At 46.7% G+C, this 26,147-nt stretch overlaps 1 protein-coding gene across 1 annotated transcript; it reads right to left on the bottom strand.

Moving 5' to 3' along the window:
- Positions 1-2,053: 2,053 nt before the first annotated feature.
- scdb (stearoyl-CoA desaturase b) lies at positions 2,054-24,181 on the bottom strand. The gene is made up of 5 exons (XM_078199666.1): positions 23,727-24,181; positions 22,689-22,819; positions 17,081-17,286; positions 12,134-12,366; positions 2,054-3,872 (listed from the first exon to the last, which is right to left on the bottom strand). The coding sequence occupies exons 1-5, from the start codon at positions 23,941-23,943 to the stop codon at positions 3,673-3,675; spliced, it is 987 nt and encodes a 328-aa protein (XP_078055792.1). The 5' UTR covers positions 23,944-24,181; the 3' UTR covers positions 2,054-3,672.
- Between the last annotated feature and the right edge of the window lie 1,966 nt (positions 24,182-26,147).

The raw sequence follows: 26,147 nt of genomic DNA, 5'->3' as shown, positions 1-26,147 counted from the left end.
GCCTATCTACAAAGGATGGCACTGCTCCAAGGCACGGCACTCAAGACCGCAAAAACTGCAGCTGCACCATTCTGAAGTCCAACAGCTATACTGTCTCCTTTCGGATTTATGCATACGCTCAGGTTTTATAGGAGATCAAAGGCTCACAGTGCAGTCAACAAAGCCCACAAGAGTAGCCTGTTCTGTGAGTCATAGAATCCCGACAATACAGAAGGAGCCATTTGGCCCATCGAGTCTGTACCAACCACAATCCCACCCAGGCCCTATTCCCGTAACCCCACACATTTACTCTTCTAATTCCCCTGACACTAGGGTTAATTTAACATTGGCCAATCAACCCAACCCGCACATTTTTGGAGTCAATCCAAATAGAAACAATCAAAGTTGTTTTGTTTTGCCAAAGTGTTTGAAGAGGACAGTTATCATCAGACCCCATCCTGTATAGTGCAGAGACTGATCAGGGCTTATTTTGGTCAACTGAATGAATCAAATCAACAGACGGAGGGATAAAGTGCCACTTTATCCTGAAAGGGACACTGCATCAAAGTAAACCGAATCCCAAAGGAAACTTAAAACATCAAAAAAAAATGACCGAAAGAGTCAGTCACACACCCCAGTCTCCACAAAGCCTCAATGGTGCTGGCAGACACTGCACCCTTTCCAGAGACAGCAGTGAACAGAGTAGTGTGTGTGCTTTCACTTCCAGTCCCCACCCAAATGTTCTGACATACCACAACTTATTAGAACCAATTTCACACACCCATTCTCAGTGCACACACACACATCTGGAGATCTGAACATTAGGAGCAATGAGAAGGGGCCAATGCCTGGGAAATAGGTGACAAGGGACAATAGTACAGGAGCAACGAGGATCTGTATACGAACACACACTACAGTCTGAAACTTGCTGTGAACCATGTCGGTGAACAGTGTATCGCTAAGATCACAGATTCTATGAAGTGGAGACAATTCTCTTTTGGAGTCAAGGTGATCCCATCTGGGCAGCCTGTGGAATGTAGACAATCAAGTTCTGGGTTAAGTGAGTCCATCAGACAAGGATAGGGGGAAGTGGCGGATGACTGGCGAGTCAGGCCTGGCTGGGGTTCCACCATGTTTGAATAGCTTGCCTGGCCCACCATCTTGGCTTGGATAAAGGCCAGAGGCAGCAAAGGGGCATCTGTTACTGTCTCTAACACAATTCCCTTCTTTGTGGTGGGGAGGGGGGAGCAGGGAGAGAGAGAGAGAAGGCAGGAAAAGTGGAAGTATTTTTTTGTTTTAAAAGTAGAACTGGTGACAGAACAAGGATGGCACATCTCACCAGCATTACTGGCAATTGGCAAGTAACCATCTGGGGACTTTAATCTCCCCCAACTAAATTCATAATCCAATGTTAATTAAGCATGCAGGTAACAAATGATTCCGTTGCGACCAAATAGGGCTGGCAGGTTTCACGAGCAAGATGGGCCTACAACAATGACCCTGACCCACATGCTAGTCAAGTTGAAGCCCCAGTAGTCCAAAGTAGGACCAAGAATTGTCACGTAGTCTACATGGTAGTGGAAGGGGAATAATGGGGGAGATCATGCCTCGTGAAATTGAAAACATTCCAAATGAGTTCCAAACATGGCCTCAGATTAAATTGCTAGCATTAACTGGTCTAGTTAGGCCTTGACTGGACGGCGTGGTTGAGGGAGTTTTATTTAGCGTAACCAGCTGAGCATTCGAAGTGCTGGAGACCCGTTCAAATCCATGGTATGAGGGGGACTAACAGAATTTGCCGCCTTGGTGGCGAGATCTACATTGTTGGGTTACTGTAGAGGAGTTCAAATATCGAAGGAACACCCCTCCACCCCCCCTAGATATTTCTTCCAGACAGAAAGCCGACCTGTGGTGTTTGGAGCTCTGAGCTGTATACGGAAACAGAGTCGATGTGGGGTGGGGGGAGGGGTCATGACCCCATTTGGTTCAGTTGCTGGAGCAGGGTCGCGTGGCAATTTGGCTTTTGGACAAGCCGAGTTACTCGGGCCAGTCTGGTAGTTTTTTTTCTCTGTAGTGTTTTAATTATATTACTATTTATTTGCAGCATGATTATTGAAGCACAGGAACATTTAGTCACAACAATACAACAACATCATACCGTACAATGAAACAAAATGAAAGGCCAAAAAAAAATCTCAATAAAGAGTTTTTCCCAAAACGCAAACTTCACGTGGGTACAGTTCCAACCATCTAAAATGCCAATACCAGGAAAATTCCATAGGCCAACCCATGGAAAGGTTGGGCAGATCCATTGGAATATTGGAAACAAGGATTTGTCTGGTGTGTTCTTGTGCTGAAGGTGCTTTCATGTAATCTCAGATAATATTAAAGGAGGCACAATGTGTGCCAATGGTCGATTCACCCCCTCCCCCCCATTGATAAGCAGGAGGCTAGTCTCTGATTTTCAGTTATATTAAGAGTTGTTACTGGGGTGAGGGGGCGGAGAAGGCAGAGGGCGGGGGCAGGAAACGGTCATTTTAAAATCAAAATCTCACTGCGCAAAAAAACTGGGCGAATGGGCATCTTTGCGTGTCGGTGGAAGGGAATTATAGAACGTTACTGGTCAGCACTTAGGAATGGATGGAGGCTGTGGCTTTTCAGAAGTGGTGGGGGGGTGGGCGGGGCAGTGGGGGCAGTTGAGCGCTACTGCAGCCCCCCCCACCTCCCCTCGTTAGAACGCTCCAGCACCGAGGAAAAAGGCACACGGCTGCCGTTCCCGGGAGCAGGGTTTACTGAGGCAAATTTTTCAAAAATCCATCAGCTTAATTAAGTTTTCGAAAGGCAAATGGGCGTACGGTATACTGTGCGGCTGTTGTACCCCGACTTGTGTAACTGAAAACGTGCGACAGGCAGCCAGTCATCAGTTAACCCTTTCCTCCCAACCAGAAAAAGATGGCGCGGGAACAGCCGCCATCAAGAGTGGCCTACCCCTACCCTCCCTCAGTCTCGGTCGAATCAAATCATTTCTGCGTGCCAGCTACGCCACAAAGCGCCAAATACCTGCAGAAAGCACTTCCCGCTGCCTAGACTGTGGGGTTGTGTGTGCGTGTGTATGTATGTATATATGTGCGTGTGTGTGTATGTATGTATATATGTGCATGTGTGTATGTGTATATGTGCATGTGTGTATGTGTTGCGAGTCTCCAACATGTGGCTGTGGCGAGAGTTAAGATGGAATTGTTTTAAGGTGGAATCTTTACTGGTGTAAGGAATCTTTGGGGTGGTAGGGGCAGGGATGTGACTCCATGGATTCAGAACACTTAACACTGGTACTAAAACAGCTCCGGTAAAAACAAAAAAACAACAACAACGAAAGGTCTTTTACACAAAATGGCCCCAAAGATTACCATTCAGCAAGAATTTGATTCCAAAATTCAGGAAGAACCGTCTCTACTGTCAACAATGAAGCACAATTGTTAGAATTAAAAGCTGTCCCAACTATTCTCAAGTCTTTTCATCAGTTTATCTGGGACGCGGTCAGATGAGACTTATTAATCCGAAAATAAAAAAAAATTCCACCTTAAAGAAAAAATTGTTTTAGCTGTTGACAAAAATTGCCTTTGTGTGACCGGTCGCGTCTTTGGCATTTTAGGGGTGCGTCAGTGACTCGACAGTCTGCTCACTCGAGCGGGTTCAGCCACTCCGGATGCTCCCGTCGCCCGTTCGCCTCCTGCGGGCCAAGATGACTTCCTTGGACACCCTCTTACAGTTACTGGCCAGTCCGAGCCAACACACCGCGTCGATGAAGCAGGTGGTGATGTTCCCTCTCCAGCCGTACTCACTGGTCGAATAGTCATACGGGAACGTGTGGTGGTAGTTGTGGAACCCTTCTCCTGCAACAAGGCAAGATGAGAAACTGGTCAAGCCACTTATGGGTAACATGATTTACACCAAGTTCAAAACAGATCAACACTCCGACATCTCCAAATTAGCTCTGGAACTGACTATTCCAACCCTCCTTTTCGTTGACCTCCCAGGTTGCACCCTTCATAGACTTGAACACATCTAATCAAAGAATCCCTACTGTGCAGGAGGCCATTTGGCCCATCAAGTCTACACCTTCAACAATCCCAGCCAGGCCCCATCCCCATAACCCAACATATTTACCCTGCTAGTCCCCCTGACAACCCCACATATTTACCCTAGTTAGTCCCCTGACACTAAGGGGCAATTTATCATGGTCAATCCATCTAACCCACACATCTTTGGACTGTGGGGGAAACCAGAGCACCCAGAGGAAACCCACTCAGATGGGGAGAACGTGCAGACCCCACACAGTCACCCAAGACTGGAATTGAACCAGTCCCTGCGAGGCAGCAGTGCTAACCACTGCCACCGTGCTGCCTGGCTGACCTACACCAATTCTCATTCACCCATTACCCCTGTGCCAACCGGCCCCTATACCAGTAACACCTCAATTTTAAAAATGCTCATCCTCAGTCACAAACCTCTGTGGCCTCGCCTCACCAGATCTCTAAGCCGCCTCCAGCCCTACCACCCTTGAGATGTCAGCACTCCTATTCTGGCCCTGTCTGTCCCCAACTTTTCAGTCCCACCATGGTTAGCTGTGCCTTCAACTGCCTAGGCCCCAAGTGCCAGAAGTCATCCATCCAGCATGCTCCATCTCTCTGCCCTCCTTAATTGACTAAATGGACACATGCATACAGAGGCCCAAGGCAGATTGAGAGAAACATCAGTGTCAAATGATCTGATAATGCTCCTGCAAAACACCTCATTTCAATACAAGTAAATGGTTCTAAATTAAATGCAGCTTGTTGCAAAGGAAAGAGAGCTTTTACATTTACATAGACCCCAAGATTAGGCCAAGTCATTGGCAAATGGAATTCAATGTGGGAAAATGTGAGATTGTTCATTTGGGAAGAAAAAAAATGAGAAGGGGTGGATTGTTATTTAAATGGAGAGACTGCAGAAAGCTGTGGCACAATGGGACTTGGGGGGCCTTGTTCATGAAAGCCAGAAGGCTGGCACACAGGTTCAGAAGATTAATAGGGAAGGCAGGTGGAATGCTGGCTTTTATTTCAAAGGGGGATGGAGTATAAAAATAAAGAGGTATGGCTGCAACTGTCCAAGGTATTGGTGAGGCCACATTTAGAATATTGTACAGAGTTTTGGTCCTCTTATTTAAAGGAAAGATACATCATCATTGGAGGCTGTACAGGGGAGGTTTACTAGGGTGATCCTGGGTATGGAGGGACCGCCATATGAGGAAAGATTAAACAGGTTGGGTCAGTACTCCTTGGAGTTCAAAAGATGATTGAAATGTACAAGATGCTTGGTTTGGGGGGGGGGGGGGGGGGGGGGGTGGTTAGACAGGGTAAACATTGGGAGGATGTTCCCATTCATGGGAGTGTGTGGGACCAGACACATTTGCAGAATAAGGGGGTGCTCATTTAAGATGGATTTGAGGAGGAATTTCTTCTCTCAAAGAGGGGTGAATCTTTGGAATTTTTTCACTCCAGGAAGCTGTGGAGGCAGAATCCTTGAACATTCCCAAGGCCTGAGATTGATAAGTTTTTTAAATCGGTCGAGGAATTAAGGGTCACAAGAGATTGGGCAGGGAAGTGGACTTGGTGAGCAATAGATTAGCCATGATCTTATTAGATGGCCGAGCAGGGCTGATTGGCCTATCCCAGTTTGTACTTTGTGTGGTCTTATGGAATTGGTTTCTCAAGCCAGGTCTCAAGCTCGAGACATAACTGGCAAGATTTGATAATATCTAAAGCGCCTTTCACAATCTCACATTATCCCAAAGTGCTCAACAGTCCAGTCCCTACAATTTTTCAATTATGGTCACTGTTGTAATGTTGAAATTGTGGTCACAGATTTGCACAAGTTACAATGCAAGAACAACCAGATTATTTATTTGAGAGATTGATCAAGGTATAAACTATTGACCAGGACAGTGAGGCGGGGTGGCAGAGTCTTGTGCTTTTCTTCAAAACCACCAATGGATTTTTAAAATCTACCTCCCTGGCCTCAGTTCAACATTTCATCTGAAAAATGGCACCCAAGATAGTATAGCACCCCCTTGGTACTGCATGGTTTCAAAAACAGCTGAACTGGAAATGTTAAAAGTCATTTGCGTAAAAGAGAAAAATCAACAGAAATCATGATAAGCAACTGAACCTTAAACTAACTACACACTAGCCAATGAACACAATGTTGGAACAAGCCTGCTCTCAAACTCAGATTCAGTAATAAAAGGGAAATGGAGAGTAGCGAGTGAAATGGAGAGTAGCGAGTGAACACATTCTTCCTCTTTCTCCAGCAATCAACAACAGGCCAAACAACAGATTATTTCTACCAGATGCAATCATTGGTGGAACCGGATACTCTAAAAGAAAACAACTAATTGGAGGGAGAATTTAATACACCCATCCACAAATACTCGCTCCCTCCACCACCAACGCAGTGGCGGCTGTGTGTACCATCTACAAGATAAACTGCAGCAACTCACCAAGACTTCTTACGCAGCACTTTCCAAACCCACGACCCCTACCATCTAGAAGGACAAGGGCAGCAGACACAAGGAAACACCACCACCTGGAGGTTTCCCTCCAAGACACTCACCATCCTGTTTTGGCAATATATCGTCGTTCTTTCACTGTCGCTGGAACTTCCTCCCCAACAGCACTGTGGATGTACATACACCACATTGACTGCAGCGCTTCAAGGCAGCAGTTCACCACCACCTTCCCAACTGCCATTAGGGATGGGCAATGAATGTTGGGCCTCGCCAGCATCCCTTGAATGAATAAAGTAGTTTTTTTCTGGCCAATAGCTTGTCTATACTATTGGCTCCAGTATTCCAGACACGATGAATAACCTCAGTACAAGGGGCTTGCTATTGAAGGTCTCCATTATCCAAGGCAATACCAAGGCACTAGTGTTTGTACTCTCATTAGTGAATTACATTTGACATCGATTCAGGCAACAGCTTCCCCCACTCCTTATAAAATCCTGTCTGTTACATCTGAACTCAAAGCCTCTATATTATATATATCAAAAACAAGATTCAGCTAATTGAAGAGTAAATAACTGAAAATGGCTCAGGGCTGGCCTAACCTTGAGGTGCAGTCAATTGAAACCCATGGTTAATGGGCCCCGGGTTAATAATTTCTTAATTCAAATATTTAGACTGGGTTATTAACTGCAAGAAGGATTATGTGCTCGATCAACGAGGCCATCAATTACTGTTTGCATCATTGGACACTTAAAAACGTTTACTTGATAAACAAATCCAGTCCTACAACCTTCCAATCCTGGCCTTTTGGGCACTCTTCACTTCGATTGCTGCACCCACTGGCCATCAGCTTTCTAGGCCCCAGGCTCCAGAGTTCCCTCCTTAGCAACCGCCTCTAATCGTTCTAACCAACATTTGTCCCACCCGCCCACATCTCAACGTGGCTTCATATTAAATTACACTTTTGTGAAGCACTTTGGAATAGGAACACAAGATATGGGAGCAGAATTAGGCCATTTGGCCCATCAAGTCTCCTCTACCATTCAATCATGGCCGATAAGTTTCTCCGCCCCATTCTCCTACCTTTTCCCCGTAACGTTTGATCCCGTTACCAATCAAGAACCTATCTCTGTCTTAAATACACCCAATGACCTGGCCTCCACAGCCTTCTGTGGCAATGAATTCGACAGATTTACCACCCCGTGACTGAAGAAATTGCTCCTCATCTTGGTTCTAAAGGTTCGACCCTTAACTGAGGCTGTGCCCTCGGATTCTAATCTCTCCCACGAATGGAAACACCTTTCCCCCACATCCACTCTATCAAGGCTTTTCAATATTTTGCAAGTTTCAATGAGATCCCCCCCTCATCCTTCTAAACTCTACTGAGTACAGACCCAGAATCCTCAAACACTCCTCATGTCAAGCTTTTCATTCCCAGGATAATTCTCGAGAACGTTGTACATATTACTTTGAAGTCTGCCGTGTTTACACGCAAGTTGTTGCTGTTCTGTAAGCAGAGATTAAGACTGGGCCTGTATTTTTGACAAGGTAGATACAGGAAGGATGTTTGCCCTGGTTTTGGGAGGGGGGGGTCACCTAGAGGCAGGGGATACAGTCTCAGAATAAGGGGCAGGTCATTTAGGACTGAGGAGGAATTTCATCTCTGCGGCGCATAACTCCCTAAAACCTCCCACCATCCACAAGACACAAGTCAGGAGTGCGATAGAATACTCTCCAAGCACACTAAACACCATCCATGAAAAAGCCACCCACTTGATTGGCAACCCATCCACAAACATGCACTCCCTCCACCACAGACACATGCAGTGGCAGCCGTGTACACCATGCGCAAGGTGCACTGCAGGAACCCACCAAGGCTCCTTCAACAGCACCTTCCAAACTCAGGACCATCTAGCAGGACAGGGACAGCAGGCACATGGGAATGCCACCACCTGGCGGTTCCCCTGCAAGCCACTCACCACCCCGACTTGGAAACATATCAGATGTTCCTTCACTATCACTGGGTCAAAATCCTGGAACTCCCTCCCCAACAACACTGTGGGTGTACATACACCACATGAATATTTGGAATTCTTTGCCCCAGAGAGCTGTGGCACCTCAATTGTTCAGCAAATTCAAGACGGAAATTTTCTTGGTACTAAAGACATCAAGGGATATGGGCATAGTGCAGGAAAATGGTGCGAGGTTGGCAGATGAGCCATGAGCTAGTTGAATGGTGGAGCAGGCTTGAGGGACCAAATGGCCTATTCCCTGCTTTAAGTTCCCATGTGTCACCATCCCTTGCGGTGGAAGGGCATCTACATCTATGTAACATTTAATTTGCAAGTGGTTTTTTTGAAACAAAAAAATGACTTATATTTTGTTCCTGGCCATGGGTCCAAGAGCTCTTGGATTGGGGGCGGCAGTGGTTAGCACTGCTGCCACAGCACCAGGGACTCGGGTTCAATTCTGGTCTCGTGTAACTGTGGGGAGTTTGCATGTTCTCCCCTTGTCTGTGCGTGTTGCCTCCAGGTGCTCTGGTTTCCTCCCACAGTCCAAAGATATGCAGGTTAGGATTGGCCATGCTATACTGCCCCTTAGTATCCAAAGATGTGTAGGTTAAGTGGATTGGCCATGGTAAATGTGTGGGGTTATGGGGGATAGGGCTGAGGTAAGGTACTGTCAGCGAGCTAGTGCAGGCTCGATGGGCCTAAAGGCCTCATTCTGCACTCTAGGGATTCTACAAGTGGGTGTGGGACAGAGAAATATTGGTTCATTCAAGTGGAGGGCTGAAGTCAGAATTAAGATACAAAGAGATGAATATTCTCAAAAGTTTGCAGGGTTACCCTGGGACCTAGGAGAATATTTACTTACTCTTCCCCGAGGGGATTCACACGGGTGGAGCAGCAAGCATTTACAAGAGAGACGGGGAAGGATGATGATCCATTTTCTCTCTCTTTTTAATAAAACATTGCTGATACCTCACGGCAGTGAAGTGCGAGTGGCTTCTCCCCAGATCTAATTTAGTGGGAACACAAACAACCGCCACAATGGCTTTCATCAACACCCCGAATCTGCAGAAAATTCCAGAAACTCTTGGTGGCAGCGTGTGTGGAGAAAGAAATAGAGTTAACCTTTCAAGTCAACAGCTCTCTGACAGAGCAGGGTGGTGAAACACTAACTCCGTTTCGCTCTCCGCAAACGCTGCCAGACCTGCCGAGTTGTTTCCTGTGCGTATTTCAGACCTCCAGCATCCGCGATATTTAGTTTCTTATTTTGTAAGAGAACGCCAAACCTTTAACCTTGGCTACAGTGAGAGACAGACAGTGGGGTTGGGGGGGGGGGGGGGGGGGTGGTGGCGGCGGCAGCAGATTTTGGTTAGCCAGTGCTGTTAAGCCACCCGGATACTGCAGAGAGGCCTGGGGCGGGAGTGCAGGCTGGGTAAGCCTGCCAGAATCAATGTGGAAGTTGTTCACTGCTACGCCACTTTCTTGGCCAGCTTCCTACCTTGCACCATCCAGAAACCCATGCTCACTTAACACGTTGCTGCCCACATCCCAACTCGCGCCAAGTCCCCTTTACCCATCACCTCCCCACGTCACTGTCAGCTTGAAGATCCTCCGAATCCTCTCCACTTCCTCAACTATTTGCCAGCCACGCATTCAGCTGCCGGGCGCCAAGCTCTGGAACTTCCTCCCAAAAACCCTCCGCCTCTCACCTCCACCTCCTTTGAGGTGCTCCTTAAAAACCTGGCTCTCCTAATATCTCCTTCCGTGGATCATTTTCTATCTGCTATCACTCCTCCATGTAAATGGAAGTCTTGCTGTGGGCTCCCAAAGAATGCCAGCTACGCAACCGAATCTGAACCTCCGTGGATAGCTAAAATAAATTTGCAAAAAGTGTTGGAAAAGCTTGGATTAAAGCTGGAAACACAGGCGCTGCATCCTCAATTCATAGACATCTTACAGCACAGGAGGTCATTCAGTCCATTGTGTCAATGCTGGAGGGTCACTACACTAATCCCATAGCCCTGGGAGGTTACAGCAGTGCAAGTAAATATCTAAATACTTCTTCAATGTCATGAGAGTTTCTAACTCACCCACCCTTTCAGGCAGTGAGTTCCAGTCTCCCACCACCACTGGGTGAAAACATTTCTCAACTCCCCCTTGGCTTTCTACCTCTTACCTCAAGTCTGGTTATTGATCCTGCCACTAATGGAAGAAGTGCCTTCCTACCTATGTCCCTCAAATCTTATACACCTCAACAGGTGCCCTCTAAACCTTCGCTGCTCAAAGGAAAATAGCCCCAGTCTATCCAATCTTTCCTCATAGCTCAGAGTCTCCAGCCCAGGCAACATCCTGGTAAATCTCTGCACCGTCTCCAATGCAATCACATCCTTCCTATAAACGGCACGCAGTACTCCAGTTGTGGCCCAAGTTCCCTGCTCTTGTATTCTGCACCTAAAGGCGAGTATCCCATACGCTGTCTTGAAGGACCAGATGTCAGAAATAATCTGCATTTATATAACACCTTTTACAATCAGACATCCCAAAGCACTTTACAACCAATGTAGTAGCTTTTGAAGTGCAGTCACTGTAATGCAAGAAAGCAGCAGCAAATTTGCACACAACAAGATCCCACAAACAGCAATGATTCCAATACCTCCTATTCGTCAAGTAATACAATGGGATTTTACACATCCAGCAGAGATGGCAGATGGTCCCTCAGTCTGACTTGTTTGTTTGTTCAGGGTATGTGATGTCCCTGGCTGGACCAGCACTTGTTGCGCATCCCTAATTGCCCCTTGAACTGAGTGACTTGCTCAGCCATTTCAGAGGGCAGTTGAGAGTCAACCACATTGCTGTGGCTCTGAGTCACATGTAGGCCAGACAAGGATGGCAGATTTCCTTCTCTAAAGGACATTAGTGACCCAGATGGGTTTTTATGACAATGGTTTCACGATCTTCATTTAGACTTTTAGATTTTTACTGAATTAAAATTTCACCATCTCCTGTGGTGGGATTCGAACCTGGGTCCCCAGAGCATTACCCTGGGTCACTGGATTACTAATCCACTATGCCACCACCTCTGCACATATTATCCAAAGGTTGGCATCTCTGACACTGTAGCATTCCCTCAAAAAAGTTTAAAGTTTATTTAGTGTCACAAGTAGGCTTATATCAACACAACAATTAAGTTACTATGAAAATCCCCTAGTCGCCACAATCCGGTGCCTGTTCGGGTACACCCAGAGGGAGAATTTAGCATGATCAATGCACCTAACCAGCTGTGGGAGGAAACCGGAGCACCCGGAGGAAACCCATGCAGACATGGGGGAGAAGGTGCAGACTCCACACAGACAGTGACCTAAGCCAGGACTCGAACCTGGGTCCCTGGTGCTGTGAGGCAGCAGTGCTAACCATGTGCCACCATATCCAAGAGTGTTAGCCTAGATCGCGTGCTCAAGTCTCTGATGTGAGGCTTGAAACTAGTGTTTGAACTCCAGGGACGAGAGCGCCTCCAACAGCTGCTTGATCATAACAAGTTGCTTGGAAAAAGGCAGCATACACGCCAAGATGTAAACACAAATAAATAAATCCAGGCTCTCACCTATTGCTCCAAAAGCGACAAATCGATTCTCGCGGGGGTTAATCCAACGGTCATAGGGCCGGTTCCCGAACATGTGGGCAGCGCTGTTCACCAGCCAGGTGGCATTTAACACCAACGTGTATCGCAAGATGGCAGCAACGAAGTAGGAATGCCACAGCGACTCGTCCCAGAAATACCAGGGCACGGCCGTGGGGATGATGAAGCACATCAACAACACGGAAAACTTGTAGTGCCTGCAGGAAAGAAAGGGGAAAGGTACCCGTTACAAAGAAAGGACGAGAGAGTCATAGATCCCAGCCAATCAGTTGGCAACGCTACAGCCAAGGGCACACATCAGGCTTCTGCAAGTTCAATGCTGACCCCTGCCTAATCAACCAAAGGGCCATACTTGATTCACACACAGTTTACAACACAGAACCAGGCCTTTCGGCTCAACTGGTCCATGAGCAGCCTGGGAATGGAGGGATACAAACGATTGGCCTAGTTGGACCAAGGAGCGGCACAGGCTTGGAGGGCCGAAGGGCCTGTTTCCTGTGCTGTACTGTTCTTTGTTGGCATTGACCCCTGTGGGAAAATAGCTTCACATTTACCCACTGTTCACATAGATTATTTTCCAATTTAGTCCGGAATGTTGCTGCCTCACCCACTAACTTTGGAAATGAATTCCATAGCCTCAACTGCTTTTTTTAAATTCTAGTGGGCATCACTGGCTAGGCCAGCATTTGTTGCCTCTCCTTGAGAAGGTGGTGGTGAGCTGCCTTCTTGTGTACACCCAGAGGGAGCTGGTTAGGTGCATTGATCGTGCTAAATTCTCCCACTGTATGTGGTGTGGGTACACCCACAATGGTGTTAGGGAGTTCCAGGATTTTGACCTAGCGACAGTGAAGGTACGCGATATTGTTTTTTTTAAACTCATTTGTGGGACATGGGCGTCGCTGGCTGGCCAGCATTTATTGCCCATCCCGAGTTGCCCATGGAAGGCAGTTGAGAATCAACCCCATTGCTGTGAGTCTGGAGTCACAGGCAAGGGCGAATTTCCTCCCTAAAGGACATTAGTGAACCAAATGGTTTTTTACAACAATGGTTTCATGGTCATCAGCAGATTCTTAATTCCAGATTTTCTTTTTTATTCAATTCAAATTCCACCATCTGCCGTGGCAGGATTCAAACCCGGATCCCCAGAACATTAGCCGATTTTCTGGATTAATAGTCTAGTGATAATATCACTAGGCCATCACCTCCCCACATTCCAAGTTAGGACAGGAGTCCTTGGAGGGGAACGTCCAGATGGTGGTAGTCCCATGCGACTGCTGCCCTTGTCCTTCTGGATGGTAGAGCTCATGAGTTTGGAAGGTGCTGTCTAAGGAGCCTTGATGAGTTGCTGCAGTGCATCTTGTAGGTGGCGCACTGTCACCACTGTGCTTCAGTGGAATGGTGAAGATGGTGGATGGGGCGAAATCAAGTTGGCTGCTCTATTTGAAGTTTTTGCCTACCCTCATCCCCCACTCCTCAGCAGTCTGCTTCAGTTTACCCTGTTGCATACTTTTTGTTCTTCATATCCAAATGAGCAGAATGTAACAAACCCCAACAGATTCACTAATATCTCCACCTCCCATCGCTTGTTATCTACTGTTACATATCCTTGCAGTCCAGTGGGTAGCACTCTCACCTCTGAACCAGAGGGTGGTAGGTTCAAGTCCCACTCAAGAAATGTGAGCACAGAACTTGACACTCCATTGCCAGGACTGAGGGAGTGCTGCACTGTGGGAGGTGTTCAGACCAAACAATAAACCATGGCCCCATCTGCCCGCAGGTGAGCACAAAATGTTCCTTGGGTATTATTTCAAACAAAGAGCAGGGGTTCCTCCCATGTCCTGGTTGCTACTTTTATCCCCAAGCTAAAAGCTACAAAACAGATATGTTGATCATTAGCACAATGCAATCTGTCAAGCTAGATTGTGACTCGGGGAATAGTTTAACATTTCAGGTTCAGAGGGAGGCCAAGAGTTCATGCAGATCCAAGTCCCTCGGCCTTAAGCCCTGCACTCACAAAACCTGACCAGCAAGTGGATGGAGCCTGATTTTTTAAAGTGTGGGTGGTTGAAGGAACTGGGGAGGGAGGTGCGGGGGTGGGGGAAAAAGGTGGACCTCTAGCGCTCAAAAAAATAAACCATCCTTCCCTCTGAAGGCACTGGGGCCATGCGTTAATTGGCATAACTATCTCACCATGGTTAGCCAAGTGCCCATGGCAAGAGGCCTACAACATTTCAAGGGCTGGGCTTAGTCAACATGCAACTGGGAGGTACAAGGGCCAGGTTGCAATGAATTCCTGAGGCTTGAGCTCCACAGGCCCAGAAATCTCTGGGAAAGATGGCGGCCATGTCAATCAGCCACCTCAATTGTTTGAACTCTGCTGAACTCATTTTCCACAAGGCAGGGGTTGAAATGTTTCTCTAGCTTTCCCTCCTCTTCTCCCCTTCAAACCCTACCACCAGCCAGGCAGCATCAGCACTGGCCAAGCAAGGCCTTTGTTGCACCTCTGCAACTAACGTAGCTCATCTTAATCCACTAATAGAGCCTTCTGGGCGCACAGCATGAGTATAGAGACTGTGCAAAAATCTGAAGCATTTATTGGCCTGGAGAGGTCAATGCCATCTTCCGGGCCAATAGGAGATTACACCAACTGGTCATCTGCAGAAAACAAGAGCTCTCTTCCACATTCACAGCTGGAGTTTAAATCCAACTCAAACGAAGGTGATAAAGGTCACCACCCTCTAAATGGCCAAGCACTTCATAATGGGCACACTCCTATCTAAACTGCCCACATTGGGCATCTCACCCAGACACCATAATACTGTCACAAAAAGCCATTGATGATATCAGGGAGATGCCCTCAACTCTGAGGAAATGGAGACACCACTGCCAGGGCAAACCGTCTTATATCTGTCCTATCCATGACCCAGGAACGTTTGATCGAGTCACACAGAGGGAGGTCTACTGGGCATTCAATTCAAGTTCCACCAGACTCACTAGACTTTAATAGGGAAGAGAATAGAAAGATCATTGCTCAGTATGAACTCACTTGAAAGAAAACCAGAATGCGTTTGGGTGTGTAGAATGAAGGCACTTTTTTAAAAAGTCACACAGTTAACCCAATCTCCAACAAGCATCTAACATCATTTGGGATGAGTTGATGGTACAGTGTATAGGGGAAGTCTTGTGGCGCAGTGGGTTAGTGTCCCCGCCTCTGAACCAGAAGATCCGGGTTAGAGTTCCACCCCAGGACTTGATGGCCAAGGAAGGTGCATTCATAACGCGGTCAAACAGGTTGAGCGTCAACTTGTAAATCCTTCCAAACATGCCAATGGCTGGCGGCAAGAGTGGGAGAGACTCCTGGTCAGTCACGCTTGATGAGGAGTGGCGCCCCTCAAGCTATAAGCCCCTGGCGACAGACCAGCGACTTGTTCCGGGAAACAGACGGAATTTTGCCTTAGTGCACCACTAAGCACACTAAGAGAATTGGAAATGGATAAAAAATATTTCCCTTCACTGGAAGGTGTACTGCAACCCAACCTCTCCAATGCCAGATTGTAGAAAGAACTTCACTCTGGTCTTTATTTTAATTGTATACCCAATTGGGCTGCAGCGAGTTAAGCTTTACTTTGTACCCAATCTCCACTTGGATGGAGCGCGTTTGGGGAGGTACAACAGCCAAAATGTTACCCTGCAGTCAGCAAGCAGTGCTTTTAATCTCCACTCCTCCTAATCATAGAATCCCTCCAGTGCAGGTGGTGGCCATTTGGCCCAGCCTGCCCCAACAATTCCACCCAGGCCCTATCCCCATAACCCCACGTATTTACACTGCTAGTCCCCCTGACACTAAAGGAGCAATTTAGCATAGCCAATCAACTTAACCCACACACTGGGATTAAATAAAACCCGTCCCATTTCTCATTCATGACAAAGACTTACTCAAAGTACCCCAACCCCTCAGTATCACTAAAATAATTCAGCTATTACCTCACTGCTGTTTGCAAATTATTTGCCTATTTTTACATTGCCAAGGTGAGCAAACTTCACAAGCACCTGATTAGCTGCAAAGCCCCTTGGAATGCTCCAAGGTTGTGGAAGGTGCTATGTAAATGAAGATTCTCTTTTCCAAAAGTGCTCACTCCTGTTGGGAGATGGCCCAGTAACTTCAGCACCCACCTCACCAACCCTTCGTGCGTGAATCTAGATACCAAAGATGGAAAGGTCTCGTGCCCATGGAGGCATGTTCCCGTTTGTCAATACCTTCCCAGGAGCAGCCACTGAACAACTGTCCCTCACCTGGGGATAGAGGTCACCCACTTCCCTGGCCGAGGGTGGCAGAGTGCTCAGCATTGCTGCCTCACAGCACCAGGGACCCAGGTTCAATTCTGGCATTGGGTGACTGACTGTGGTGTTGACACGTTCTTGTGTCTGCATGAGTTTCCCCCGGGTGCTCCGGTTTCCTTCCACACTCCAAAGTTGCGTAGGTTAGGCGGATTGGCCATAATAAACGCACAGGGTTACGGGGAGGAGAACTGGCTTGGTGGGATGCTCTTTCAGAGAGTTACTGCAGACTTGATGGGCTGAATGGCCTCTTTTCTGCATTGTAGGAATTCTATGGTTCTAAGGTCAACTAACACAGCGCAGGTTAGTATCTAATCTTTGTTGAACTGGCTGGCTACTCAGTCCTCAAAAGTTAATCCCATGACCAAAGAATGGGACACATTGTTCACCAAGTCAATGGTTAACTTGGGGCTGCCGCATTAACTTGTCTGCTACAGGAAGGAGTGTCCAAGGCTCCTGCTTCACTTGGGGAACTGGACCTCGACCAGACCCATTTCAGGGGACCCTCTTCACATTGGGGCCAGGCTTGTACTCTGGCACTGAGCCAACCCGAGTAATAATAGGCGTACTCACTTTTTCTGGAACATGACAACGGGGTCCGCCTTCAGGTCATTGAGGTCCAGCTTGCTCCCCTTCTCGATCACATCTGGATGCTTCCGCACCATCAGCCACCCGACATGCGAAAAGAAAAAACCACGGGTGGCGTTGTGAGGGTCGGCGTCTGTTTCAGAGAACTTGTGATGCACACGATGATCGCGAGCCCATTCATAAATATGATTCTAAAAATAAAAAAAAAAGAGAATGGGGAGGGAAAGTTACACATTGTTAGTAACTGCAACCTCGGTGTTGGGGCTGTCTCCTCTCCTTGCTCTCCCCAGTCACGCTCCACTCATCATTCCTGCTACGCTGGCCACCATTCCCACCCACAGTGCATCATTCTTCCCAACTGGTAGGGAAAGGGACCACATGTAGCACATTAAATTGTTACAAGCATTAGATCTACACCGAGTGCTGTGATTCATGTTGAAAAGCCCCCTTTCAGTGCTGAGTGCAGAGTTATTTTTAATTTATTCTTTAATGGGTGTGGGCATCACTGGCAAGGCCAGCATTTGTTGCCCATTCCCAATTGCCCTTGAACCGAGTGGCTCGCGAGGGCCATTTCAGAAGGCAGTTAAAAAAGTGTTCACCACATTGGTGTGGGCTCTGATGAAAGGTCACCCAGACTCGAAATGTTAGCTCTATCCTCTCCCCACAAATGCTGTCAGACCTGCTGAAATTTTCCAGCATTGCCGCAAGGAAATCTTTTGTATCTTTTTCCTGACGGAAAAAGGTGGAAGAGAGAATGAACAGGGGGGAGGGGGTGCGTGGTAGTGCTTGATAAGAGTTTCTTCCGCTTCAGAGAGAATCGAAGGTCTCGATTAGGTGGGCAGTGTGTAGCTGGCCGTTCAGTAAACTCCCAGGAGTCCCAGTATGAGGCATGATGATTCCCACTCCGGCTACTCCAGTTTTAAAGCTGCCTCACCCAGAGGGGAGGCTCATGCAGCTGATCAAAGTCTTGCATTGGAGAGGGGGGGGGGGGGGGGGGGAGGGGAAAGAGTAGATTCTCTTTCAAAATGTGGGTCTGGGTGGTGAATTCCTGAATGGCAGATGGATAAGTTGCACACGCAGGGCAGCACGGTGGTTAGCACTGCTGCCTCACAGTGCCAGGGACCCGGGTTCGATTCCTGTCTTGGGTCACTGTCTGTGTGGAGTCTTCACGTTCTCCCTTTTGTCTGCGTGGGTTTCCTCCGGGTGCTCCGCTTTCCCCCCACAGTCAGAAGAATGTGCCGGTTAGCTGGATTGGCCATGCTAAATTGCCCCTTAATGTCCAAAGAAGTGCGGGTTAGGTGGATTGGCCGTGCTAAGTTGCCCCTTAGTGTCCCAAGATGTGTAGGTTAGGGGGATTAGTGGGGTAAATATGTAGGATTACAGGGATAGGGCCTGGGTGGGATTGTTATTGGTGCAGGCTCGATGGGCCAAATGGCCTTCAAGGTCAGGCGTAGCTGAGGCAGTTAAACACTGGCTCCAATTTGCCCCAAAATCTATAGTTATATACAGTATCTCGAGGGAGGTAGTGGTATTGTCTCTGGACTAGCAATCCAGAGACCCAGGGTAATGCTCTGGGGACCAGTGTTCGAATCCCACCACGGCAGATGGTGAAATTTGAATTCAACAACATCTGGAATCAAAACCATTGTCGGAAAAACCCATCTGGTTCAATAATGTCATTTGGGGAAGGCAATCTGCTGGCCTTCCTTGGTCTGGCTGACATGGGACTCCAGATCCACAGCAATGTGCTTAACTCTCAAATGCCCTCTGAAATGGAGGGCAGATAGGGATGGGCAATGAATGTTGGCCCAGCCAGCAATGCCCACATCCTGTAAAAAAACAAATTAAAATAAAAATCCCACGCACTGGCATTTGTGCCGGCAATATTCACACAAATCGATTCTATTAGCATGTGCTTTTCTTTAGATTGCCCCATTTTAATTTTGTGGGCCTCTAGGTTTGAAAAGGGATGTTTTTAATGCTCTTGCATCTCGGAGGAAGATCTCCTCAAACAGCACACTTAGATCTGCTAGCATCAGTAAGCCCCGATGCACATTGATTAATTGGCATCAAGAACAAAGGAATCACAGTCTCATGATACGGGGTAGGCCATTTAGGACAGAGATGAGGAAAAGCTTTTGCACTCAGAGGGTGGTGAACCTGTGGAATTCTCTACCACAGAACGCTGTGGAGGCCAAGTCACTGAACATATGAAAGGCGGCAAGATGGGTTTCTAGACTCGAAAGGTGTCAAGGCAGAATGTGGGAGTATAGTATTGAGTTAGAGGATCAGCTACAGTCACGTTGAATGGTGGAGCAGGCTCGAAGGGTCAAATGGCCGACTGTTGCTCCTATCTACTGTTTCTGATATGCACTCAAACCCACTAATTGAAGTCAAAACTTTTGCAGACTCATTCAGGCACAAGATTACACTCGTTGATAGTGTAAAATATTCTACTTAGAGGTCATTCTGCGCCAGTTTTCCTGTAGATTCCATTTAATAAAATGTACCAGACTACAAAATACATAAGATATAATATCACATCGTGTCTGTATTAAACTTTAATATATTTATAAACATATTGGGGCCTTTTCAACACAAATGTGTTATAGCTTGCATAGATTTTACACACCGGTTCGATCCCTGGCTTGGGTCACTGTGTGGAGTTTGCACGTTCTCCGTGTCTGTGTGGGTTTCCTCCGGGTGCTCCCGTTTCCTCTCTCAGTCCAAAGTAGTATGGGTTAGGTGGATTGGCCATGCTAAATTTGCCCCTTAGCATCAGGGGAACTAGCAGGAAAGGGCCTGGGTGGGATTGTTGTTGGTGCAGGCTTAATGGGCCAAATGGCCTCCTTCTGCACTCTGTGGATTCTATGATATGCCGTACCTTTTGTCACTAGGTTATCGTACCACAATCGACTTATACAGGACACAATAGGAGGCACTGCACAAGAGGCAGGACCCTGTTTGTCTATGATATCAGGCAACTGTATTGTGTCTTATAACAGAACACCATGTCCAAGACTTACAGACAGTACATACTCATGTACACTTCACAGGGGAACTGTTACATTACTGCACACACTGTACCATTGTTATAGGAAGCAGAGAGAAAAAAACTACTGCGAAGAGGTTCAGTGGGTCAGTCAAGGAAAAGCCTTGAGCTAATGCGACAGGCAGAGGGAGGCCATCTGCATGCAAAATCGCACATGCCCACACACATTATGCCAAACTAGGACATCAGATGTGAAATGAGGGGGCCATTTTAAATGGACGAGGGCTACCAGTCACGTGCATCCTGTTGATAAGACACAGGATGTCTGTCAGATTAGCACCGCCTGGAAAAGTTGAAAACATATTTCGCAGTTTTGGGCTGCGGACCAATCAGATGACGATTTGCCCTCAAAGAATGCTGGGCCAGTTTGAGAAAAAAAAGGAAGTGCTGGGGGTTTCCCCACTCGACAGCGCTGATGCTAAGGTGCACAAGCATCTTAATAACACCACAATGGATTATTCATAGAATTTGCATTCATGTATAACCTTTAAAATATTGCAAGGTCCCAAGGGATACCGTACAGAAGCAAAGTTTGACAGCAAGTCACACAAGATATTAAAACAAAAACTGGTGAAAGCATAGGCTTGGGGGGAAAAAAAAAAGAGGGGTTTTTAAAGGTGCCATTTAAAAAAAAGAGGCAATTCCAAAACTTTGGGACTGTTGAGCAAAGAAAATGGAAGGTGTACAAAGTTTTAAAGTTTATTTGTGTCAAAAGTAGGCTTACATTAACACTGCAATGAAGTTGCTGTGAAAGTCCCCTAGTCACCACACTCCGGCGCAGTTCGGGTACACAGAGGGAGAATTTAGCACAGCCAGTGCATCTAACCAGCACCTCTTCCGGACTGTGGGAGGAAACCAGAGCACCCAGAGGAAACTCACGCAGACACCATACAGACAGTGACCCAAGCCCATAATGAGACTCAGGTCCCTGGCACTGAGAGGCAGCAGTGCTAACCCCTGTGCCACCCCGAATGGTCAGGATCAGAGATACACAAACCTGAGAGGGCTAGAGGAAGAGTGAACAAATGAACAAGGAGCAGCAGCAGTAGGGGCTATTCAGCCCCTCAAGCCTGCTCCACCATTCAATAAGATCATGGCTGATCTGATAGTAACCTCAAATCTGCATCTAGCCCACTCCCAATACCCTTGCTCATCAAGAATCTATCCACCTCTGTCTTAACCATGTTCAAAGACTCTGCTTTCACCACCTTTACACAGGGAGAGTTCGAGACTCGTGACCCACTGAAAAATATTTTTGCCTCAACTTAAACGGGTGGTCCTTATTTTCAAACAATGACCCCTAGTTCTAAATTCTTCCAAAAAAGAGGAAACATTCTCTCCACATCCACCCTGCCAGGACCCCTCAGGATCTTAAAGGTTTCAATCAAGCCACTTCTTACTCTAAAAGTACAGCAGGTACAAGCCTAAATACCCAACCTTTCCTCAAGGCAAACCTGCTCAATCCAGGTCTTCAGAGAATCCCTACAGTGCAGAAGGGGGCCATTCTGCCCATCGAGCCTGTACTGACAATACCACCCTATCCCAGTAACCCCATGTATTTACCCTGCTAGTCCCCCTGACACTAAAGGGCAATTGAGCATGGCCAATTAACCTAACCCGCACATCTTTGTACTGTGGGAGGAAACTGGAACATCTGGGAGGAAACCCACACAGACACAGGGAGAACGTACAAACTCCACACAGACCCGAGGCCAGAATCGAACCCAGGTCCTTAAAAATTTATGTGTGTCATAAGTAGGCTTACATGACCACTGCAGTGACGTTACTGTGAAAATCCCCCAAATCGCCACACTCCGGCCCCTATTCTAAAATCAGCCTGTCTTTCAGACTGTGGGAGGAAACCCACGCAGACACGGAGAACATGCAAACTCCACACCGACAGTGACCGAAGCCGGGAATTAAACCCGGGTCCCTGGCACTGAGACACAAGTGCTACCCACTGTGCCACCATGCTGCCCAATTTTGAAAGGGACTTGGTCCAGTATACCTTCTCTGAGCTGCTTCCAATGCACGGAGGGATTTGAAAGCGAATGCGAGGCTACTATGGGAGTGGAAGCTACTGATAAAAACATAAATAATGGAACATTTACCACAGAAGTCTGCATGTGTCAGACATATGGGAACTTGATGCCCTCTAGGTGTGTGCGCCAGTGAACGCATGCATGAGTTTGCGTTTACATATTATCTAACACTTTTAAAGGAGGGCAGTATCTGCTGAAAAAACAGCAGTCACAGGGTATGAAACGTTTCTGTAAATGAAATCTTCCATCACACAGCCTGCAGTGTTCAGGGTGCTTTGGCTAAGGTTACGCTACAGGAATTAACCACCGAGGGAGTGGGGGCGGTGTCTCACTACCACCCTGTTCAATTTTTTTTTGGGGGGGTGGGGTTACATGCCCCTACCCCAAAAGATTAGCTAATAGAGATTGTTCCCCATCTCACACCAACCCTCCACCCTCCCCTCCCCTCCATGTCTGCTTTCTACAAAGCAAAGCAGGCCACATCCCCGGGGTTGATTACCTGGAAAGCCATTGAGTTTGCAATGGCCAGGAACACTCTGAGGGGTGTAGTGGCTGTGTATGACCGGTGACTCCACAGTCGGTGCGCTCCAGCTGTCACCCCAAGGGCACTGAGCAAGAAGCAAACGGAGGCTGCACAGGAATTAACAAAACAAAAAGAAACACACACAAAGTTACATTTCCTTTTATTACTGATTTAGAGAGGGTAGAAGAAGAGAGAGAGGGAGAGAGAGAGAGAACCACAAACGCAAGCCTCGTCCAAACATGCAACCATTTTGTCTCGGCAGCCCATTCTCATCCCCTTTAAGAGGAAGAACAAAAGACACATTGCGAAGGCTCTCAAAATACGCAGCAAAATATGGAAAGCGTGCGCCATTGAGAAAGCTGCACAGAGATCAAACTGAAACAAAATCCAGCTGCATCTCTGACACACTTCCCACTACATTCACATTCAATTTTGAGGGTTATCTCTGCATTTATTTTCGCTTTTTAAAAAAAAAATGAAAAAAACCCCAATAACCAATGTTGCTGCATCATCACAGGGCCTTGGGTGGAAAGCAAAAAAATATACAAATTGCATTTATTTTAAACCAGGAAACCAAAAGGGGGGGGGGGGGGGGGGAAATAAGTGTTTATTTTGGGGGGAAAAAGCGATTGCATTTTTTTTTAAAAAAGGGAGTGGAATAAGAGTTAAATTGCATTTAAAAAGGGAGTTAAAGAGAAAATGCAATTTTTATTTTGGAAAGGGAGTTGAAATTGCATTTCTTTAAAAAAGGGAGTGGAATTAAAATGGTTCATTTTAAAAGGAGCTAAAATTGCAGTCGCATTAGTTTTAACTCTCCCCCCCCCAAATAAAAATATGAAATTTATTCCGAAACTGCAGTTATTTATTGAACAACATACAATTGCATCTCGTAATACGTTACATTTATTTAAAGGGGAAGGGGTTGGAAGGAAAATACAATTTTTTTGCATTTGTTCTTAGAATTAAGCGCAAGTTATTAACAGGAGGGAGGAAGGAAGGAAGAGGCGATCTTACCCCACAGCCAGGTTAGAGGTTTAACGAAAGGTACCAGGACAAGAGAGTAGAAGGCGGCGAAGTGCAGAGCACCCATCAGGATGATATTCCGCCAGACCAGCCTCCTGGGCGGCTTGGCCCCTTGCTTCTCCTTGTAGCTGGTGTCGAAGGAATCATCCACCGGCCGGTCATCCATGAATTCCGGCGAGGTGGCGGGTTCGGTACTGGCGCTGGTCATGTTGCAGAGAGATCAGGACATGCATACACACAGACACACAAAACAAAAAAAACTGCAAAATATTTCAGCTCTTCTCTTCCCTATAGCCCACCCCTTTTTTAAAAAAAACCACGTTGGTAAACTGCAATGCTCTCTTGCTTGCCGGAGGATGAGGAAGACGGGGGGAAACAAGTGGGGAAAATATAGCAGATGATCAATAAAGCAGCTGGGTTGTTACTTTTCGGAAGACAGAACTGCATTGCATTCATTGGTCATGCTAGGCTTGGTACCACCACGCCCCAGCTCTGATTGGTTCTACATTGGTGGCATGTTAGACTTGCAACACTCTCACACATGCAATTACACTTCTAATATATGCGCAACGCAATCCTGGCAAGAAATGGAGGGTGGAATGAATTGAATTTCAACCCATGTCTTGCTATTTCTTTTAAATCCAGTGGCTTCAGCCCAGTTAAGAGAAAATGCAACATATTTGACTCTGGGAGGGCGCAATTTCACTCATTGCTACATCCCCCCCTTTTGCGTTCCCTTTCCCCCCTCTCCTCCTCTTCCAGGCAAGTTAAGCATCTCATTACTGTACCTTAAGAAGAGAAGTCAATGGCCTGCAGTAACCCAAGGAAATGTAGGTCATTGTGCCAGGATTTCCTGCAGGTCCTAGCGCCCACCAATTCACCATGCATTTGCCATTTTAAGGTTTTTTTCTCCCCAAAAATCTTCATTTCGCCCCTAAAAAAAAGTTTCTTTATCCACCCCCCCATTATATCATGCGATTAAAATAAAACCTCATTTTTTTTCTCAGCCCTGGTTATTGTTTTAACTTGATACATTTTTTTTTGTTTTTGCTACATTTATTGCACCCCGAATCAGACACGTTTTAAAATTGTCTGGATTTCTTTGGAGAGTTGGTTTCACAGATAATAAATTGCAGTCGGACTCAACGCCTCAGCAACCTCCTCGTTATTAGAGGGGAGGGGAGGGGGCTATTTTTTAATGCCAGAAAATAATACATTTACCTTTTGGCATATTTATCATGAGTGAAATTGGGCAACAATTTTGTCTGCAAACCGTAAAGTCTCATACTGTATAAAGAGCTAATTTCTCAGCGCTGCTGCTAGTTAATGCTACATGATTGAAAGCACTTCAGTGTATAAGTAATGAACATTAATGAACATGTAACCCCAGGAGTCGGGGGGGGATTTAATTATATGTGCTAATAAGATGGATGGGACGGGGAGCAATGCCCTCTCGTTCACTTTGATCTTTTGCAATCAAAAGCCAGATTGTTCTGCCCGAGTGTTGCACTTGGCTAAGTCTAACTCCTGTTTGGCCGATAGTAACCCCTTTCATTCATTCATCACAAGATCACCTGGGCGGGACTTCCTGCAGCATGAGCTAAGGGAAAGGGAGAGGAGACTAATTGTCACGTCTTGCCTAATTCTGAATCTTAAAAAGAAAAAATACGCTTATTTTTGATGAGCCCTACTCTTTAAAAAATAAGCAAGGTCTCAATGTTTCAGTACTTGGAGAATCTGCCTTTCTCTCTCTCTTTACAGAGACAAACCTCATGTGCTAACCTTGATCTTCAGTGTTGACAGCCCTCAGTGTTTTGTCCCTGGAAAATGCTAGTAATCTAATCTCAGGGGGAATAGGAGAAACAGGTTGTTTGTTGGAGGAGTTTTGTACGTTTCTGTGTAGCTTCGATCTATGTGTGCTATTTAAAAACAATTATTTTTAAAAAACCCCAGCAATTGTAAACACTGCGCCTTGCATGTATACCGCACTTTTAATAAACATATGAATTTAGAATTCAGGAGCAAGAGTAGGTCATTTGGCCCCTTGAGCCTGCTCCACCATCCAATAAGCTCAAGGTTTAGAATCATAGAATCACTACAGTGCAGAAGGAGGCCATTTGGCCCATCGAGCCTGCACCAACCACAATCTGACCCAGGCCCTATCTCCGTAACCCCACGTATTTACCCTGCTAGTCTCTCTAACACTAAGGTGCAATTTAGCATAGTCAATTCACCTAACCAGCACATCTTTGAAGTGTGGGAGGAAACCAGAGGGAGGAAATCTGATTTTTTTTCTATTCATTCATGGGATCCAGGTGTCGCTGGTTGGGGCAGCAAGCTTCTCGGCCTTTTGGCTAAGATCATAGAATCATAGAAACCCTACAGTGCAGAAGGAGGCCATTCGGCCCATCG

The sequence above is a fragment of the Mustelus asterias genome, chromosome 28 (assembly GCF_964213995.1).
Source record: "Mustelus asterias chromosome 28, sMusAst1.hap1.1, whole genome shotgun sequence".
NCBI lineage: Eukaryota > Metazoa > Chordata > Chondrichthyes > Carcharhiniformes > Triakidae > Mustelus > Mustelus asterias.
This window is presented reverse-complemented; position numbering and strand designations above follow the sequence as displayed.

What these genes read in the sequence shown, in the direction of transcription:
- scdb (XM_078199666.1), bottom strand. Translation starts at nt 23,943, where the DNA reads ATGACCAGCGCCAGTACCGAACCCGCCACCTCGCCGGAATTCATGGAT. An exon ending in ACCTCTAACCTGGCTGTGGG is followed by an intron (nt 22,820 to 23,726) that starts GTAAGATCGCCT and finishes ATTCCTGTGCAG; the next exon opens with CCTCCGTTTGCTTCTTGCTC. An exon ending in CAAACTCAATGGCTTTCCAG is followed by an intron (nt 17,287 to 22,688) that starts GTAATCAACCCC and finishes TTTTATTTTTAG; the next exon opens with AATCATATTTATGAATGGGC.